Genomic DNA, 20,870 nt, shown 5'->3' with positions numbered 1-20,870 from the left:
CCAGAAAGACAAAGAGCTGTGGGTTAATTGTTGCCAAATTTTGAACCATGTGTGGTTCAAGGGGAAGGAAGGAAATTCAAGTGGAAGGAAGGTCTTTAAGTCAGCCATGTGTGCACTGGGTGTTCCACTTAACTGGAATGCGGTTTGTGTTGAGGTATGTTTTCTTTGGCTATTTTTTCCTGAAATGTGCAATTAAAAAATTAAAATATTTACATAATTACAAATGAAATTTCAGTGTCAGCTTTTTTTCTGATGTAAAATAAAATATTCCTGTGTGCAACAGGTGAATTATTTTCCTTGGGGTTCAGATACAAAACTGTTTTCAATACAGAGAACAATAAACTGATTACTACAGCTATATACTTTTTGATCAAGAAGTTTCCCCGTCTTCAGTTGTGATGCTTGTCCCAGTTCTCTCATATCAGCTGTGTGCCAGGCTTCACAGTAGCTGCTAACCAGTCGGATCCCATTTGCAGTTGAACCATGCCATATTATTTTTTGAGGCCTGAAAGGTAATGTTAAGAAGTCACTGTATGCGTGGTGACCTGTAGTTCTGCTTTCCTTCTTGAAGCAAACAGTGAGTAGGAAAAGAGGAAGATAGAAAGGAGAGGAATAAAAGAATACAACATGGTATCCCATTCATAGGCTATCAGAAATGAAAAAGAAAGATGTCATAAGGATAGGGAGAAATTTTTGTCACTTTTCTAGTAGCCCAGGATATTGCTACTTGTATTAATACTATTTGGTAAAAATAAATGTAATGTAAAACTTTATAAAAGGTAAACTCACCAAGCTGGATCGGTCATGACGTTCCTCCCATCAAAGGAGTATATTGGAACATGAATGTTGAACTGACCACCGTTTCCATTAAATATAGATTCCCAGTTATTGAAAAGTGTTTCTCCCTGTTAAAATATCAAAGACACTTTAACAAACAAAACAAATCCAAAATCCACATCATACCTAACTTTTATAGACTTATCTACAATTTTAAAATCTTATCTGCATTTCAGGATGCTTATGATTCCAGCTTTCACATCAGTTTCTGCATGATGCTCCTGAGCACACTTATCCATCATCTCTCTGCTAGTAGCTCTCTGATCCACAGCTTTGCCTCACAGTTGCATCTCTGTTCTATTGTCACTCCAAATATTCAGCTTGTTCATCTCCATTTCCACTGTACTTTTTCTCCTGTCTAAGGGGTTGTTCAAAACATTGCTTACAACTACTGTAAATATAGAGAAAATATATTGGATCTTCTGTTGAGGTCACAATTTTATGAAAAGTATTACAAATGTTCAAGGCAAAAATTTTTCATCAGGCTCCCTCTTAAACTACTGAGTTTTTCCAGTCAAAGTTGAAATTATATTGTCTTTACAAATTTATGCCCAAGCCTCTGCATTTGCAGGCACTTCAGAGAAGCGTCCATTCAGCATGTTCTAAGCATCATGTGTTATTCCTGTAGGTTTCTTTGGCCGTTTGTTCTGGTAGCCAGCTAATGCTACAGAGACATGGTTTGTTTTCCTCAGTTTTAAAGTGTGTTTGTTTATGTGAGACCACAAAATGATTCATGCTCTAGATTTTCCTCTCGGTTTCATTGGCATAAATCCAGCATCCCTCCTAGGCACAGAATTTGCCTTTATCTTTAGAAATGAGAAAAACAGACGTTTTTGCCTACTATATTCTGTGGTCATACTACAAGGTAGAAATATCTACCTACTATCTAGCTATCTTTGAGAAATAAGAATGCACTTTCCCTGCCAATATAACAAATATCCAGCAAACCAAATATTATGCTGTTGCTTTGTTATCAGTCTGCTCAAAGCTGGCTATTCTTGTAGCTTTAGGATATTGAAAAAAGCAACCCTTGAAAATGCAAAGGAAAAGTGAGACAATCTGTAACTTTCTACTTTATCACTACTTTTTATTTCTTGAGCCTGAGTGCAAAATATGAAGCAAAGCATCTTCTTTATAAAATGCATTTTGGGTTGAAACTTTCTGCTTTTGCCATTTTCCAAGATTTTAGGGCACCTATAACATGTACTAAGTACTTATTTTTACCTTAAGATTGACTATTGGTAAATGGTATCGGTCTGTTTTTCTGACAATTGTGGCCAGATCTTGCAAATGTGATGAGAGGAAGGCTCTATAGGTAGATGTCAAACCTGCTAGTTGGGCCTGTTGAAAACACTGAAAATCTGCTCGTACGTCACCGGAAAATGGTAAGTTTAAAGCCACCAGATGCAGCTAGACAAAAAAAAAGAAGAAAAGCCAGTGGTTTTGTTTGTTTGTTTGTTTGTTTTTTATTTTATAACACTAGGAAGACATATATTGGAAATAAGCCAGACCTCCCCTCCTCCTGCCAGCACAAGAACTTGTACCTTTCGTACCAGATATGAAAGTTACTTGCTGCCATAATATCTCATTTCTTAAGCTATGAGACCCATAGCAGAAATACCTATTTATCTTTGAACATTAAGGAAACCATGAAGATTATATACTCCTAAAATATAAAATTATTTTTAAAGCAGCTATTATTTATATGTAGAAGTTTTGGAGTTATCATGCAAACAAAATCCCAAACCTTATAAGCGTGGAAATAAATAGTAAGAAGTGACCACATACCATTTAAAAATTCACTGTTAACAAATACAAGAAATAGGATGTTTAAATTAAACTGTACAGATGCAAGAACTAATCTACTTTTTTAAAAAATATGGTTTTTTTTAGATATAACTCAGATACGTTGCTTTCTTTGTCTAAATGTGAACCTCATGAGGTGTAACAAGGCCAAATGCAAGGTCCTGCACCTGAGTTGGGGCAACCCCCAGTACCAATACAGGCTGGGGGATGAAGAAATTGAGAGCAGCCCTGCAGAGAAGGACTTGGGGGTACTGGTGAATGAAAGACTGGACATGAACTGGCAATGTGTACTTGCAGCCCAGAAGGCCAACCGTATCTTGGGCTGCATCAAAAGGAGCATGGCCAAGCAGGTCGAAGGAGGTGATTCTGCCCTGCTATTCCGCTTTGGTGAAACCCCACCTGGAGCACTGCATCCATCTCTGGTGTCCTCAGTACAGGAATGACATGGACCTGTTGGAGAGTGACCAGAGGAGGCCACCAAAATGATCAGAGGGCTGGAACACCTCTGAATGAGGACAGGCTGAGACACTTGAGGTTGTTCAGCCTGGAGAAGACAATGCTGTGGAGAGACCTTATTGTGGCCTTTCAGTACATCCAAGGGGCCTATAAGAAAGATGGGCATAGACATTTCAGCAGGGCCTATTGCGATAGGACAAGGGATAATGGTTTTAAACTAAAGGAGGGGAGATTCAGGCTAGACATGAGGAGGAAATTTTTTACACTGAGGGTGGTGAAATACTGGAACAGGTTGCCTAGAGAAGTAGTAGATGCCCCATTCCTGGAAACATTCAAGGCCAGGCAGGATAGGACTCTGAGCAACCTGATCTCATTGAAGATGTCCCTGCCCATTGCAAGGTGTTGGACTAGATGACCTTTGAAGTTTCCTTCCAAACCAAACTATTCTATGATTCTAAATATTGCAAAGTATTTTAAATGAAAGCTTAGGTTCTAAGGTGTCTATCTAGAATAAACAGTGCCATGAAGATGGAAAATATTCTAGTGAATATTTTAAGTATTCAAATGATTTAACTGTAATGCTATTACTAACTTCAAAATTACCCTGTGTTGTAGGTGCAATCACTAAGAGGAGAGGTGTTCCTAACTCAGAATCAGGATTTTTTTTTCTTTGAGATAGGAAAGGGATTATGATGATGAAAATAGTTCAGGAGGAAACAATGTAATGTTGTCTCTGAGATATCTAAACCGGTTAAAGAAGTGTGTCTGTAAATTTCTAAAGTAAGTTCTGTGAAACTGAAGAGGAAATATCACAAATCTCCCTCCAGAAGCAAACTGTTGTGTTTCAAACCACAGCTATGCAGTTGCAATACAGATCTCATACTTACTGCTGGTTTTCCATTGTTCATATTTGATATTGGACTCGATGCTGGAAGAGACTGAAATCCCTGTGATTTTAACACATGCAAACAGATATGTTAGACATGTTACTCAGATAAAAATTTTAGACACTCAGTAATTTTGTAAATAAAGCAGACGTTGAACACTAGAGAATCTGAAACTGTTCTGCCTCTGAAACCTCCTCACCCCATAAACTGTGTAGCCAGAATAGTTTATCTACATATCATCAATTTAATGTATCACATTAATATGTGTTTGAAAGGTGTTCTGGCCAGAGTTGCATTGCTAGACCTGACTGCACCCATTCCACAGTGCTCCAACAGAGCTGCTGTCAGAGCCAGATCTCACATGGAGTCCTGCATGGAAGAAGCCTATGTCTTGGCAGGAGCAGAAGACTAGTTCAGGAAAATTAGAACTGAAAAGGTAAGGAAGATGTGGAAACAGAAAATGCAGTAGGTGGGAATATTTCTCAAGGCCTCGGTCATTCCCTTTCCTAAGCAACTGTCGTGCAGAGATCAGAAAGTCAATGATCTTCATAGCTGTTTCAGGAACAGTGAAGTTTTATTCTCTCATTATGGTACTACATGCATACCCTAGATATGAGTAATAAGCCATTGACTGTACCAGTTAGGAAACTCACGTGGTGTCAGCTGCAGGCTGCAGACAATTCCTTACAACATGAGGTCTAGACATTTTCCCAGTGTGCCAAGTGCACTTTTCTCTGACATATTATAACTTTTAAAAAATTTCTCTGGCTATTTTCCTTTTTGCTGTTTGTTCCTAGCACTCTCTTGTCCTTTCATTATCTCAGCAGTCAGATCAATTAACCTTCAGTGTTACAAAACAGAATACTGTTGTGTTGTTGTTTTGTTGTTGTTGCGGTTTGTTTGTTTGTTTGTTTGTTTTTACCTAGGCAGCCTGCTTTGTTCTGATTTTGGTAGATGCTGCTTTGTGTCTGTAGTGTTTGGATTCTCAGAAGAAAATGGAAACAGATGACTGGCCAGTGTGAACAATTTTGTAAGCTTATGTAGTGGTAGGATGATTACTTTGAACTGACAAGTCTCAGTGGAAAATGATGTTTTGCAGAGATTTGCCTGCAACTTCTGCCAAGAGTATTGCCTGGTTTGGCACATTTAGACTCAGTTTTTCACAGTCCAATATTTTGTACTTACATGGCTTGATATAGCTGGAGGAGGAAGGCTGTCAGCAGGGACAAGAATTAGCTCACCAAGCTGAAAGAACCCAAAATGAAAAGCAAATGAAACTTGATTACCATGAGCTTCTGAACTAAAAAAAGGAATCTTTGCACCTGTACTTCTCCACCTGTGTAAAGAATATCTGCAACAACTCCATTTTGAGTAAGGGAGTCAGAAAAGATTAGGACGTAGTGCAGTAGTACCTGCAATTTTCTCCATCCATTTCGAATACGGATAAAAACCTCACTGGTTTCACTCAGATAGATTAGCGTACCTTCTGCTACCAAGTGAACTTTTTCCAGCATACCCTCAACGTTTTGAAATGTCGTAACCTGTGAAGTAGGAAAATGAAACATGCTTCATCAGACACACAAAACATTTTGCAAGTTAAATTGTTAAAATCTCATTTGAATTCTGTAGGAAATGCTCACAAAGTTGGTTTTATATCACTTCATACAAAAAGCTTCAGTAACATAAATGCCTTGTTACTTTGGCATACTTGCATGCCCCGAGTGGTGGCAGATACTCCATCCCTGGAAACTTTCAAGGCCAGGCTAGACAGAGCTTTGAGCAACCTGATCCAGTTGAAGATGTCCCTCCTCATTTCAGGGGGTTGGACTAGATGACCTTTGAAGATCCCTTCCAACCAAAACTATGATCTGATTCTCTAATTTTATGATCATTTTGTGGTTTGAAGTAGAACCACGCCAATAGGTAATGTTGCACAGAATGAAGATCGTTGTACCTCTACAGTTTGGAATATCAAATCAAAATGGCAGAATTCAGAAGAGATTTCATAAGGCTTATAAATATCACACACAATTCTAGATACATATGCTTCTGTTATATTCTTCTTAGTGTTCTTGTGATCTCTTTTCTTTAAAGGTATTTTCTTCTGTCCCTTTCTTTATGTTTCCAGGTGCCTTTAGTTTACACAGCAAGTATTTTTCAATTTCTTGATAATAGATTGTCAGGAGGCTTAAACTGTTGTCAGTCAGATATGGACATTGCACCTATTACCTCTCTTTTTGTCACCTGAAGATAGGAACACAGTCCTGTCTAAAATGAGTTGCTTCTACAATCTCTTTGATAATTGTAGACAGTGTAAAATCAGGGGCAAGTTTCTTGATAGTGTAATTTCTTGTCACTTGAGTGTAATTTCTTTCTCATTTCTTTAGTGTCAGAAGATATATTAATGCTTTATAGAGACCCTACTATAGATTTGCACATTGTTTTTTAATATTGTCTTTGACCTATGTGGGCTTGGATCTCCTGTTTGAGATGGTAGCTCCCAGCCTGTAAAAACAGTCCTCTACCTTGGGGCACCAGTCTTTGAATATCTGTTTCTCCCCTGATCTGTAATAATTGTCAGGTCCTGAATTTCTATGAGAAAAGGCAGTTAGCAGAGGTATGACACTGTGGTGGGAAAGTATTAGGAAACCTACACTCAAGAGTCTTGTTAGTTAATTTGATACGATGTAGATGATCTGAAAGTCTGCTTGTTTAGTAGTATGTTCTCAAATGACTGCCCAAGATATCCAGCAAATTTGCTTTTCTATCATAATGTGAGAATGTATAAAAGGAAAATATTGCAATGAACCCCCTCTGCTAGCTTGATTTCCCTCCCCTCCCACCCCGAATTTACCAATACCTGATTTAGAAATTAACAAGACAGAAGTCATAGGTGTCATTTTTACTGCATGGGTATCTAGGATATAATTGGATTCATGCAGCAAGAAAAGGAAACAAATTGATATGCATTCACTAGCACAACAATGTTTAGATTTGCTGGGGAAATCTACAATTTTCTTCTTAGAATCAAATGACCTAAATGATTAGGGTTTAATCAAATAGCATAACGTGTTGTTTTCATGGAAACTAGGTATTCAGTTGTTATTCTAGTATCTCAGCATGTGAAGTTGCCACACTCTTCCAGAGGCATTGCTTTGAACATGGAATATGCACCTTTCTTTACTTTAGCATGCCATCAATCTTCACATCTGTTTGAACAGGCTTTTACTAACAAGGCAATGGACAGACCTCTCGTCTCTTTACTTTCCCCAGCTATATAGATTCCCAGGGGAAAAAATATGAGGTCCAGAAAACATTCTCATAAATAAAAACACCAGATGGAGCTTTGCCTCCTCTCTCTTAGTGCTACCAATTACCATCAAAAGATTTGAATCAAGGTTTCATCGGCAAAATTCCTTATTTTGCTGTCTTACCAGATTCCTGGTTGCAGGTGGCCCTGGCTCTCCAGGAGGACCTGGTGGCCCAGGCATTGCAGCTGCTAAAATAAAACAAGCATACAATACATGTTGAAGGTCATATTTTTTGAGAGAAAAGGGAGTGACATAAAGAAAGGACTTAATGATGGTGTCTAGGAGTAGTGAGAGCTTTAGATAGCCATAGGCCTTCTATTCTCAGGTTCTGAATAGCTGTATTCAAACCAACTACAGAAAATGCATTTTAAGGGGTTTTTTAAAAGGAATGGTGAAAGTTTTCTGTTATTTGGGAGGCCAAGGCCAAAAGATTGCTATCTGGTTTTGATACTCTGCAAATAAAGACACAGTTCCACTTAAATTGTCCAGGATGTTCTTCTGCCAACTGCTAATGGCATGCATTTTCATTCTAGACCTAAAATCTGCTGTGGCTACTGCCTATCAGAGAATCATGGAATCGTAGAATAATTTAGGTTGGGAAAGACCTTTAAGATCATCAAGTCCAACCACTAACCTCATACTACTAAGTCCACCTCTAAAATGTGTCCCTAAGCACCACATGTACACATCTTTTAAGCACCTCTAGAGATGGTGACCACTTCCCTGGGCAGCCTCTTCCAGCACCTGACAAACTTTTCAGTGAATAAATTTTTCCTAATATCCAATCTAACCCCCACCCCGGTGCGATTTGGGGCCATTTCCTCTTGTCCTATCACTTGCTACATGGGAAAAGGGACAGACTCCCGCCTTTCTACAACCTCCTTTCAGGTAGTTGCAGAGAGCAATAAGGTCTCCCCTCAGCCCCCTTTTCTCCAGGCTAAGCAAGCCCCATTACCTCAGCTTCTCCAGACCCTTCATCGACTTTGTTGACCTCTTCTGAACTCACTCCAGCACCTCAATGTCTTTCTTGTAGGGTGGAGCCCAAAACTGAACACAGGATTCGAGATGTGGCCTCACCAGCACTGAGTATCAGGGGGACCTTCACTTCCCTAGTCCTGCTGGCAACACATTTTCTGATACAAGCCAGGACGATGTTGGCCTTCTTGGCCACCTGGACACACTGCTGGCTCATATTCAGCTGGTTGTCAACCAATATCCCCAGGTCCTTTTCTGCTAGGCAGCTTTCCAGCCACTCTTCCCCAAGCCCGTAGCATTGCATGGCATTGTTATGACCCAAGTGCAGGACCCAGCACTTGGCTTTGTTGAACCTCATACAACTAGCCTCAGCCTATAATCCAACTGGTCCAAATCCCTCTGTAGAACCTTCTAACCCTCTAGTAGATCAGCACTTCCACCCAATTTGTCATGTCCAAACTTACTGAGGCTACACTCAATACCCTCGTCCAGATCATTGATAAAGATATTAAAGAGAACTGAGCCATGGGAAACACCACTTGTGACTAGCCACCAACTGGATTTGACTCCGTTCATCACAAGAAGAGCATCTTGGCCCACATTAACATCTTCCCAAGTTTAATCAACTGCTCAATTTGATCGATTTTGCAAGCCTGTCTGTTACGTAGACTTCCTTCCAACCACAGCAGGAATTTTCACACAATAGCACTCCCCTAGGACTAGGCAGTGAAAACTGTTTACAGAGAAATTGTCCCTTTTGTGCTCTCAGTTCCAACTCATGCTCCAGCAGAAGTCAGTAGAGGGCAGGAGGAGAGGGAAGCAACCTGACATAGGTGTGCAGAGTGGTTGGGCAGCTGGAAGAACATGTAGGTAAAGGCAGTGTGTATGGGGGGCTGTGGGCACGTGCCTGTGCACTTACATGTACAGTGAAAGCAAAATCACATCCTCTCACCTGAGCCATAAATTGCAGTGGGTCCTGGTGGGCCTGGTGGGCCAGGTGGGCCAGGAGGTCCAATTTTTCCGTAACCTGGTAAGCCAGGGAGGCCAGGTAACCCTGGAGGTCCTCTGGGTCCGACAACTGAATCCCCTTTTGGTCCCTATCAGTAATAAAAAGTATTTCTTTGAATGTATCAGTTTCACTGCTGCAAGGCCTTCATTTCTGGTGACAACATTTTCTGAAGGCCTGCCACCACACTTATGTTTAGAGATGAGTCTGTACATAATTTTTTTCAAGGAGGCATGGATATTAATGGCAAATGATAAACTTGACCATATACTAAACTAAATTCAAAAGCTTTCTGAAAGTTCTTGCACCTATTCCTGAGTAGCTGATATCTGCATAACTCTTGACAGCACCAGCAAAGTCTTGGATCTCAACTCTGCTTTGTGCTGAGACCACTTGCTTTGATGTGCTTATAAGAGTTTGTCTGAAGGTACATGGTGGAAACTTTAACATAAAGTGTGTTTATGCAGGGTGTATGTCTTATGATGAATTTGTCTTTTCCCTCCTGTGATCAAATGTCAGCTCATATTCCTTAAGCTCTCCAGCTGCCAGTCTTCCGGATTAAAAAGGCTCCAGCTCTCCATGTTTCCAGTTTAGCAGTGTGCTCTCAGCCTGAATGAGGAGGGCTTACACTCCCTGTGCTCAAACTGACCTGCATACATGGAACAATTTTTGGACCCTAGACTAGGAGAGCTCAGTCTCTGATGCATCTCAGCTGTGCATCCAAATCCTTCTTGCCAGTGGAACAGTTTCTAAAGAGAGAGATAGTTCTTAGCAACCTAACACATTGTCCTCAGCTGTGACCTGCCTATTCATGTTACTTGGCACAGAACATAACAACAAGGTAACGTAAGGCACACATTTCTTGCCAGATCCCAGGGACAGACTAGTTTTCAAAGAATTAGCACATTTGATTCCAAAGCAGCCGTGGCGGCAATAACAAGAAAGTAAAACAACTAGGTAGAGTTTAGACAGTGGCTGAATTTTATAGGAATGATCCAGTAAGCTACATACTGGACTTTTCATTCATGTTTTTGGATTACTGGAATAGAAAACTAGATTAATTATTTAGATGGCAAGTAATTTCCAAGTTGGCCTCTGTCTAACTTTGCATAGCCTACTTTGGCCCCTATGGGGTTATACAATAACTAGTAGCATCCAGAAGTTCTATATTGCCTTGATTTGTAATGCTATTAATAGCACGAATCTACAGACCAATGTAGTTATATTAGACAGCCAAGCATAATATTACCTCAATTTTTCATAGCAAATTATGTCTGTGCACAACAGTGAAATGTCTGTGTTTATGCCTAAAGCAACTCTCTTGTATTCATCTAATGGTTAGCATATGAGTTTTTATATAGTTCTTAGCATCCTCTTGATGTTTGTCTCTTTTTAGTGCCTTTGAAGTTAAAACAATGAGTACCCACAAATATTCCTGTTCTACAACTTATGTGACTTACAACTAATCCTGGTCTTCCAGCCGGTCCAGGAGGTCCTGTCAGAAAAAACCCTCCATTTGGTTCTCCTTTTTCTCCTTTTACACCACTCACTCCATTGTCTCCTTTTTCACCCTTTAAAGAGAATATATTTTAAAACATTGAGCTGAATTGAGATCAGAACTCTACACATTTATCTTTTAAAGTTACATGAAATCTCTGAGCTCAATAAAGGAAAGAATCTGCTTAAAATCTTTTTGACATCACTTCCTTCTTCAGTTAGATGGAATGACAAGGAATGCTTTCTCTGTTGAGGCTGCAAGGCTCTCCCAGGGCAAGGGTTAGGGCAGGTGGGTTTAGATGGAAGCAGAGAAATTGCCTCTGTTGCTGTTTTTTGCTATTTTATCCAGCAAAACCTTGTTTCATGATGTTGCTGGAGGCAAAGAGAAAATCTGAGGAAGCATAAAATCCTGGCTTTCTGCTTTTCTCCATCACCAAGGAAAAAGCAAAGCAAAACTGACATTGACTGGACAGATATTTAAAAGTATGTGGCGAAGTGAAGATCACTGTGTATAGGACGGAAGAGAAGGGCAGGGGCATGTACCAGGATAACAGAAGAGGCTCTACACAAAATTGCAGACACATAGAAGTACATGTCTTCTCCTGTCCTCCATCATTGATTCTTAGTTAGTTTGGGGATCAGAGTGATAGGTAAGGAAAAACATTTAAATACTAGGTCATTATCTCTGTGTGCAAAATGAGCCACAGCAATTGCAAATTCCTCCTCACATTATTTCCTTCTGTTTGTCTGCCGTTTTTTTCCTTCAGCTTTTTTTTTGGTCTACTTTGTTTCACCTTTCTAAGAAATAAATCTGTGGATAGAAGACACAAAGGACAAAACAACAATGGCAGGTAGCTGCAGAAAGCCAGTAGAGATGGCTATGTGTAGCTCCTCCTATGACTGTCCTTTTTAGTTTCACAATAAAACAGGACTACAAAGTATGGTATGCCATTTTGCAGCGATGAAAGACTACATGAAAAATGAGTAGCTAAAGCTATAAAGCTACAGATGCTACTCTATACAATCAAAGAAGCCGTATCAGTTCTGCTATGCATTCATGGGGCATTTTGTGCTGTAGGAATGACTTAGGTGCACTGAGCCAAGCAGAAACAAAATCTGAAAACCAGAGGGTACTAAGAGGCCTTCAAGAAAACTAACAGTAAACTGCTTTTGGTAGCATCATTAAATTATAACTTGATTCATTTTGGTTTTAGGTCTTCTACTAATGAAGAGCCTTGTTCACTTAGAAACATTTGTAATAATATTGCATTCATATTCATTTTTGTCACTTGAAGCAGGCAGTAGAATAATGGGACAGGGGCCAAACACATCAATGAATGGGCATACTTTCCTGTAAGAGATTCCAGGAAAAGTAGTTTCCATCACTTTAACTTATTTTATTCAGTGTGTTTAAAAGACAAATAGTATTACACAGAAGTGAATTCCCCCTCTCCCCATGTGTTAATTGTTGCTAATTTTTTCTAGAAGCCCTTTAGTTAGGTCTCTGACCTGAGCTGGTATGGAAACAAAAGCATTTATTTATGGCGGATGATTTATACCAACTTGTGTTAGGTAACAGTGAATTATGACTCACTTTAATATTACTGGGAAGGTAAAAGGCCTCAGTAATAAAGTTTTTTTCAGAAATAATCTTTATATAATACTGACATCCACTATCTCTATATTTTTAATAAACTTGTCTATGCAGCTCTGGAGTTTAAGAAATTAATATAATTTGTAATTACTGATGTTCTTATCTGTTTTGTATATTTCACCATGCTATACTGTTTTATGCTTAATTTATAGTAAAGTATACTTTAAAAAAAGCTTAACAGAACTCAAATACAAATGGGATATAATTACCTTTATGCTATTAATCAAGTGGCTGAAATATGATGGAGGCAGAGGTAGACCTGAAAAATGAAGAAAATATGATAAAGTACAATAATTATCTATAATTTTCTTTTAAAAAACACTGCTTTGGGTATTACTGGTTTAGAAATTCAAAGGAAAATTATTTACAATAATAACATAAACCTTTAAATCTAATAGCTATTTTTAGTTTGGTTTCCTAACAAAGCAAGCCTTACATGCCCTATCTGCTCTGTCACTTCTCCACCTTAATAACTTCTGAATCTGATTGTGAATTTCAGACAAATTTGAAAGCAAAGAAGTCTCAAAAGATGAAAATTTCCCTGTTTTCTGAAGAAATGGCATTTGTGCAGGAGGTGAAAGAGAAGCATCCAAATTAACCCCTTTAATGGAAACCAAGGTATTATAAGAGAAAAACTTTCCATATGCTTTGCCAGCAGTGGGGTGGCTGATCAGTAGTTCTGTTATCTTTAATGCAAGGACAGTACCATAACTGATAAGAGAAAGAAAAAGTGTTACTGCTGTGCTGCTAAACACAGAATAATTGTTCCTTGACATTTTCCTGTAACGAAACCGATACCAGTATCAATGGTTATACCACCTGCATTGTGTTGTCTGCCAATGGTGGTCAGCCAAAGCTGTCAAGCCAGCACAAAAAGTCTAAAAAGCCTTCAAATATTCTATTTGGTATACACTTGGAAAAAACAAAAACAACAAAACTTTTACAGCTGCTGATAACAGCTCAGTGCGTTTTCTTCAAATGTATACTGATTCATTTTTGAGATCATTGGTTCAATCCTATGCCAGCCATAGGACTCAGATCTCGATACACTGTATCAGGTGTGATTAAGGCAAGTAGGCATTGTATGCACCTGTGCTCTGGGACAGAAATTTGTTCCAACCAAGGCAGCTATTTTGATTGTATTCCAACCCTTGCAATTACAGCTCGCTGCAGTCATTTGCTTGATCCATGTGAGGGGATGGGGAATAAACATATGGAATGAAATGGCAGGTGTCCTTCTCAGATGTTGCTTAGTATTAATCTCTTCACTCTGTGATGTCTGAGGTCTTTCTAGGATGATCAGGAAGCAGACCAGGTCTGGGTAAGGTACATGAGGAAGAGGGAGATCACCACACAAAGTAGAAGACAAAGATCTGTGGCAGGGAACCAATAGGGTCTACCTGCACTGGCAGGTAAACTGTATTAAATCAGTTTCCGGAGGTAAAGTGGCACAGCTTCCATCCATAGAGCTAAACTGTCCTCCTGACTCCAGATGCATGAGAGACTTATCCATACAGCCTATTGCACTAATCCTGGGCTTAAGCTATGCCCCAGACCATCCTGTTGTCTGGGAAGGTGTTAGTTGTCGGCCCGAATCCAGGCCACAAAACATGAGAACAGTTAAACTGCAGGACAATCGATTGTCCTGTGTGTTCTGGGTCTGTTTAGTTTACTAGTATACACAGCCAGAGAAGTTTGCCTGACTTGGCTTCTCAATGTACAAACCTAGTTCAGCCCTCTTCTGCAGACATTTAGTGCAGGGCTGGTAGGCAATTTTTGTCAGGACCTTCAGAGATCTTAACATTAGCCAAGGGGAAACACTCTTTGTTGTGTAGCTTCTGCTGGCAGATCAGACATTTTCATTTCAGTTTGTTTTCAGATGTTGCTGAAAGAGACTAACAGAACTTTGCATGTCTATAATCAACGGTAAAATCGATGATAGAGTCACAAAACTTTTGGTGACATTTTTTATTAGAAAATGGGAAGCTACATTGCCTTCAGATCTGGGATCTGCAGCAACAGAACTCATTTTTTACCAGAATTAATGCTTTCCCAGAAAGAAGCCATCTCACTCTACCTCACTGGTTTTCCTTTACCTTCATTACTTCCAGGATTCACAGAGAATAGGGTGAAACAACTTCTTAATACAGAAAAGATCTCAAAGCAAATAAACAGGTTGAAGGGTGGTTGGGATGGGTGTGAAAATTTGTCCAGAATGCCATGTTGGCCTTTTGGGGAATGACCTGTAGGAGGAAGGGTGTTGACTGTGGTTGAGAGCCAGCACACTACAATAAACACTTCATTTTTAATTAGCAGATCTTTGGCCTTAGGCAATTGAATCTGAGACTATGATACAGTGAAGTCTCCTCCTCTGTTTCTAAAAGTGTTTTCTGCCAAAGCTCCAGACTGTGTTCCTCCAGCCAGAAACATCAGGGTTCTGTTGGAGCATTGCATAAGTGATTGGAACACAGCACCCATGCTGTGGATGCTTGCTACAGCTGCCTCTGTACAGACTAGCTAAATAAAGTGTGACCTGCTATTTACCCACTTTTTGTGTTTGCTTCATATTTTTGCATGGTATCAATTAACAGAGCCTGTTTGTAAAGTTGGAGAGGAGGCATTTTGTGAGGAAAAAAAAAAGTCCCTGTGTGGACAAATACCACAGTTCAGAAAGCTTTTCTGATTGCTGGGAATCAAGAGATACTGTAGAGGAAGGAGCTTCAGCCATCTGTCCCTCGGAGATTTTTGAAAAATTCCTGTGCTTTAATCATGCTCTACTATCCTGCAACTTCTGGCTTGTGAATTTTTACTGTCAACGATTATGTGGATATCTGTGAGATCTAGAGAACTAGTTTGTATGAAAGAATATTTTAGCAACTAAATCAATAAGCAAGAACCAAACAGGAATAACTTTTAGAGAAGCAACAGAATTGGTCTTAGTTAACGTAATATTGAAGCTAGTTGATCTGTTTAGATTTGGTTGACAAACAAATGAATAAATCTCTGTTATTTTAGGACAAAGGTGAATTCAGTTTAAGTTTAACCAGTTTCACCATCCTCCACTAGCTGCAGTTCTACAACAAAATGGTTAAGTGTAGTCCTTTAACAACCCTCTCCTTCTGAAGCACCTGAAATCATCAGGTACAGGCAAAAATACTTGTACAATGTTAATTTGCATTAAATACAGAACCTGGGAGGGAACAGACATATTCATTGTGGGAAAAAAAATATTCTTCTACTTCAAATGGTTTCTGGCACTGATCAAAGCCTTATCTCAGTACGAGATTTCAAAAAACGTATCGGAAAGGAAGAGTTTGTAATAGCAACCTTTCCAAATAGATGCTTCTTCTGTAACTATTTTTAATGTGTAAGAATTAGCAACATGTATTAGCTTTTTGATACAGAAAAGTAAATCCTTGCTGACAAACATCTGCTATGATGCTCCCACCACCAGGAAATTGGTATTTTATTTCACCCAGACTTTTCATGATTATTACAAATAAAGCATAGAATATTAAGAAGTTGGTTGAAATGGAAATAATCTAGTTCCATCTCCTGCTGGAAGTGGGACTGTCACCAAGAAATGACCGCCTTGAACTCAGAATGCAGAGATGTGTTACTCTGAAATGGGAAGCACTGGATTTTAGCCCATTTGGCTCAAGAGGATTGACAAAATAGTATCTGATGAAGGGAACAGCCAGTTACATTTCAATATCTATTCTTGCACTTAGCACATTCATAATTCTTACAAATGTGCAGTACAGGTACTTCTTTTCAGAAGACATTTTTGACAACATTATGGGCTTTTTTGTTCTGTGTGTCAGCTTGTCGAGGAACCTAGGTGTAAGTCTTCAGGCAGGTAAGGCTGTAGGGGTAAGTATCGAAGCACTTAGTTGAATTGCTTTTTAAGTTAAACATGTATTCCTTTACAGGGCGTCAATGACATGCCAGATTTAGTGTACCTGGTGGTCCTGGAGCACCTCTGTCTCCCTTTTCTCCTTTTAAGTCTGCTGAACTGTGAAGCCCCCAGGAACCTCTGTTTGCTTTAGCACCTGCAATAAAAGCATTACAAATTCATGAGAACTTCCAAACAGCAGAGACTATAGCAGTGACAAACCACCAAATGTGAGAGCAGAGTTTTCCATACATGTGGGATGTGTGGCTCCAGCCCATATTAGCTTGAATGTCTGCCTGATCATCCTTTTTTATCAACCTCAACATGTGCAAGGCAATATCTCTTACAAGTCAATCTTTTGCTCTCTCTTCCCAGACCACCTAGCCCAAGACACTCTGAACAAACTTCTTCTCACTGCTTTTGTGAATTTCGCTGGGGCAAGTGTAGAAACACTGAGTTATGCCTCTGCACTTGATACCACATCTTCTACTGTCTCCAATAGACTTCTAAGATTAGAATTTGCAAAAACTGTATTGTACTGCTCAATTTATAAATCTTAGTCTTCAATGTGCGGGCCTAAGCTGACTTGTTCCTTGGCTTACATGTTGAGACTGAAACAAGATATGATCTTACAGTTTCACAAGAAAAAAGAAGTGAGATCACTGTTTTAGGGTGGGGGTTTTTTTGTGCCACATAAACCCAGTTATGCAATAGCCAAGAAAAATAAAAAGAGTTTAACTAATAAAAACAACAAAACAAACAAACAAACAGAAACAACAAAAAAGCTTATTTAAACTAAGGGACAAGAAAAGAACTACTCACCATGGACACTAAGAGTGCCTTGATTTCCAGGGCAAGGAGTGCTCACCTACAGACAAATAAATCTATTAAAAGTTATCCATATGCATGAACCAATGGAAGTGCATTACTTGTTGGGACTGAAAAGCCTGGAAAATTTGCATGCTATCACAATAAATATTATAACAACACTCTGAGGCTATCTCCAGTTCGACAAGATCTGAGTATTAGCTGATTAAGCTTTTTTTCAGATTGTGCTTTCTTTAACATGCAAAATGCTTTCAGCAAGTGGGTAACAACGTGCATTTTGGAGGCATCATCAAATCCTGCTCTCATTCATGCAAGTGAAGCAACAGAAAACTCATTCTCTGAGAACAATTCTGAATTTACATCTGTATTTGAAAGCAGGATTTGATTTTGACTGTAAGATAACAGACAGTATTTATAAAATTTTCATCAGACCATGGCTATACCTACTGTCTGATATTGACCTGTGGTCCACGTGCTTGAAACCACAACTGGCAGGCAGAAGCTATTCTAGTCTATCTTGTTCTGACAACAGCCACCCATAACAGTGTGGTGTGCCCCTTACCTCTACTGCCTGCCTTCAAAATAGGGACAGTGCAGGAACTAAAATGTGGCATAGTGCTTGGAAATGGACAAATTTTAGTACTAGCTAGTATTATTTATATGGATTTAAGCATGTGTATGGAAAAAACCCTGAAGGTGCTGCATCTGGCTAATCCTGTATTATCAGCTCTTAGAATTCTTACTCACATGGATAGTTCCATTAACTTCAGAAGTTCAGTTCACATGAGTTCAGTCTGTAGTTCATTATCAATATTCATTTATATAGACATGTACAGCAGACTTCTTATCTATAAACTCATATAGGTTTAGGAGATTATTCATAAATGTAAGACAAATCTATCTAGCATGCTCATGTTTCTAAGTACAGGTTTCTATAACTCGTGCACATAAATGTTACTGCTATTACCCACTGACTGTAACCTCTTGAAAAGGGACTATTTATTATTATCTGAAATTCAGCTAAAACAGGCTTGTATCATAGGAGAGTTGAGGTTGGAAGGCATCTCTGGAGATTGCTTAGCCCAAAGCAGGATCAACTACATAAGGTTGCTCAGGGTCTTGTCCAGTCAGGTTTCAGAAGTGAGGGTAACTAATCCACATGTGACTATGGACACATGTGATTAACATACAAGAATGTTATATGGTGGGAATGGGAAGAGTTAGGGGAAGAATTAAAATAGGTAAAACGATGGTGCCTGGTGGTAGGCCAAAACTGTAGAAATGTCAAATTAATTAACAGAAAGATCCATAAGCTGGAATACGTCTTTCTTCAGTGTAAGGGTAAAATGATGAGAATCAGTGCATCTAGTATAGTGTAAGTCAAGAGCTGCGTCTCTATAGTAAGTGAAAAGGAACTGGAATGTAAATTGGAGGAGAGGGCAAAATACTATTTGGAGCTATACTGTCTAACAGAAAAGTAGAACAGCCATAATGCACACCACAATATTCAGGAGACGACTGTGCAGACAGAATCCTTTCCAAGTATAATAACTCACCCATGGCTTACTAGTACAATATTGCCCTAGGGAAGCTCTTCCAGGACCAAACTCTATTTGCAGTTCATTGTAGGATATAATTTCCATGATTAATTAAACAAAAATTGCATCAGGATGTTCTGAAAATATAAACCCATCTCCTTTCTTTTGACACTATGTGTGAATTTGCAGGTCCTTCGAAGGTAATGGGGACTTTGCCATTCCCCTTGGAAAGCAGGACCAGAGCTTCACCTGCTGCCATTTTTTATATTATACATGTTTGTACCTCAATAGACTGCATTTGAGGGTCAAAGAAAGAACATGATCTTTCTTTTCTGATATATCTTTTATGCCACACTGAAATACATTACAGGTCTTATTTTGGTCAGGGAATTGAAAACAGTTGAAGACATAACAACATGGAGACAGTATTTATATATACATCTGAAAAAATGTGTGTATATGTATGTATAAGCATTCAGCTCTCCAAAGCAATTCTTAAAGAATTTGAAAGACGTTGAAAGTGTTAGGATAACCAAGTAATCAAAGTGCTTTAAGCAAAAGGTTCTAGTGTTTCTAGTTCTGTTTTATATTTTATATATGGCTAATTCTGGGTATCTTGAAAATCTGTTAGCTTGAAGACTAGGTAAAACACATCTTTGGTGCAAAGCAGAAGGCAGGTTGAGAAAAGCTGCAGAGCTACTATGGTTATGTATACAGCTACTTTGGTTATGGACTATCATGGCCATGCATTTTGCTAAGAGCAGATTCTATGTGTGACTTACCGGCATTTTGCAATGAGGTCTGGGAGAGACTGGGAAAACTGTCTTTTGAAAATCAGAAGGGAAATTATTTTAATGAATGGAGATAAAATACAGCAGATAACACACCAGATAGATCTAATAGACATGACAGGACAAAGGCTGGAAACAAAAATCAGAACCTCCTGAGTAGAGAGGCCAGTTTGCTGCCTGGGAGCTCTCACAGATTTGTCAGCAGGTCCCATTCTGGGTGGGGGGAACACAAAACTCTCAGATGACAGGGCCTCCAGTTAAGAGATTTTTTCCTGTGCACACAGGCAAGGTCACCCACTGTAAACTGTGTTGCCTGAAATAAGTTTTTCTGTTTCCCCCTGCAAACTGTTTCTGGAGCAGCACATTTCTTCCATAGAGATAGACCAGCAACTGATCCCCAGTTATACTTACTCCTTTGATATAAACTATACGTCCTGGAGGTCCAGGGGGCCCTGGGGGTCCCGGCAAGCCAGGAAGGCCCTGGTAAGAAAAAGTGAAAGAAAGAAGACAATAGACAGATCTTTTAATATGCAATACAATTGAACCTGCAGAAAGAAAGTCCTTGGGCTTAGAGGCCCCATTTAACCAAGAAGTTTTGTGTTAAATGGCTTGAGGGGAGACTGAGTATTCAGTTACGGTGACCAAAGTGAACTTTAAAATTTAACCTAAAGTACTGTGTGGAGAACAAAATAGTCTAAAGGGGGAGGAAAAAAACCCAAACCAGAGACCTCAAAGCACCTAAACTAAATTAAACTAAATCTAAACTAAATTAAATTAAATTAAAGGCAGTGGATCTCTCATCCAAGGGAAATTAGGTATCTGAGGCTGCTCTGGAATTCTCAAGACTGCTGAGATTCATATATTTTCAAGTGCCAGTCAGATAACTACATGCTAATTAACACCTTCAAGGAACCCTGTTAGACTGCAGGTGTGACTACCATTTACAAAAAAAAAAGCCAAATCTTTACTGTGTCATTTAAAAACCTGGTGCCATGCCCTATCCATCTTTCACTCCACATCAGTGAAACTTTCTATGAGGTGACACATGTCATCTCATCAATAATTAGAGGTACATTCGATTTTTATCTTCCCTAAACATTCCAGGAGGGGCTATTAGAACTTGTAGCCTGTTTTGTTTGCTTGTTTGGTTAAATGTCCCAGGCTGATGTACTTAATCTAATTATACTGGTTTTAATAGTTTTTGTTTGGTTAAGGCAGACAGTCCAGAAAATGGACCTTGGCACTATTTGAAGATATAGAGGAATGGAAAAATCTACTTTAATATTTTCTGCTGGTGACTAGTCATAATTTCTGTCATTTTCTTCTTAGATCGTTCAACTAAATTTCTATTAACACCTCTCTCTAGAGGTGTAAGTAACCTTTAGTACT

The 20,870-nt window shown here is 39.1% G+C and overlaps 1 protein-coding gene across 1 annotated transcript in view; it reads right to left on the bottom strand.

The window, feature by feature from the left end:
• Positions 1-288: 288 nt before the first annotated feature.
• Positions 289-20,870, bottom strand: part of COL15A1 (collagen type XV alpha 1 chain) — a gene marked incomplete at its 3' end in the record, with an annotated part of 130,389 nt that continues 109,807 nt past the window's right edge. The window contains exons 27-40 of the mRNA XM_080364172.1: positions 19,893-19,961; positions 19,473-19,514; positions 17,147-17,192; positions 16,392-16,481; positions 12,639-12,688; positions 10,739-10,849; positions 9,225-9,369; positions 7,421-7,485; positions 5,399-5,527; positions 5,172-5,231; positions 3,987-4,046; positions 2,062-2,247; positions 790-905; positions 289-505 (exon numbers count right to left, since the gene is read on the bottom strand). Of these exons, the coding sequence (XP_080220298.1) occupies positions 289-505; positions 790-905; positions 2,062-2,247; positions 3,987-4,046; positions 5,172-5,231; positions 5,399-5,527; positions 7,421-7,485; positions 9,225-9,369; positions 10,739-10,849; positions 12,639-12,688; positions 16,392-16,481; positions 17,147-17,192; positions 19,473-19,514; positions 19,893-19,961 (1,386 nt within the window). The remainder of the gene's footprint in view (positions 506-789; positions 906-2,061; positions 2,248-3,986; positions 4,047-5,171; positions 5,232-5,398; positions 5,528-7,420; positions 7,486-9,224; positions 9,370-10,738; positions 10,850-12,638; positions 12,689-16,391; positions 16,482-17,146; positions 17,193-19,472; positions 19,515-19,892; positions 19,962-20,870) is intronic.

Source organism: Nesoenas mayeri (genome assembly GCF_963082525.1).
Source record: "Nesoenas mayeri genome assembly, chromosome: 2".
NCBI classification, from domain to species: Eukaryota; Metazoa; Chordata; class Aves; order Columbiformes; family Columbidae; genus Nesoenas; species Nesoenas mayeri.
This window is presented reverse-complemented; position numbering and strand designations above follow the sequence as displayed.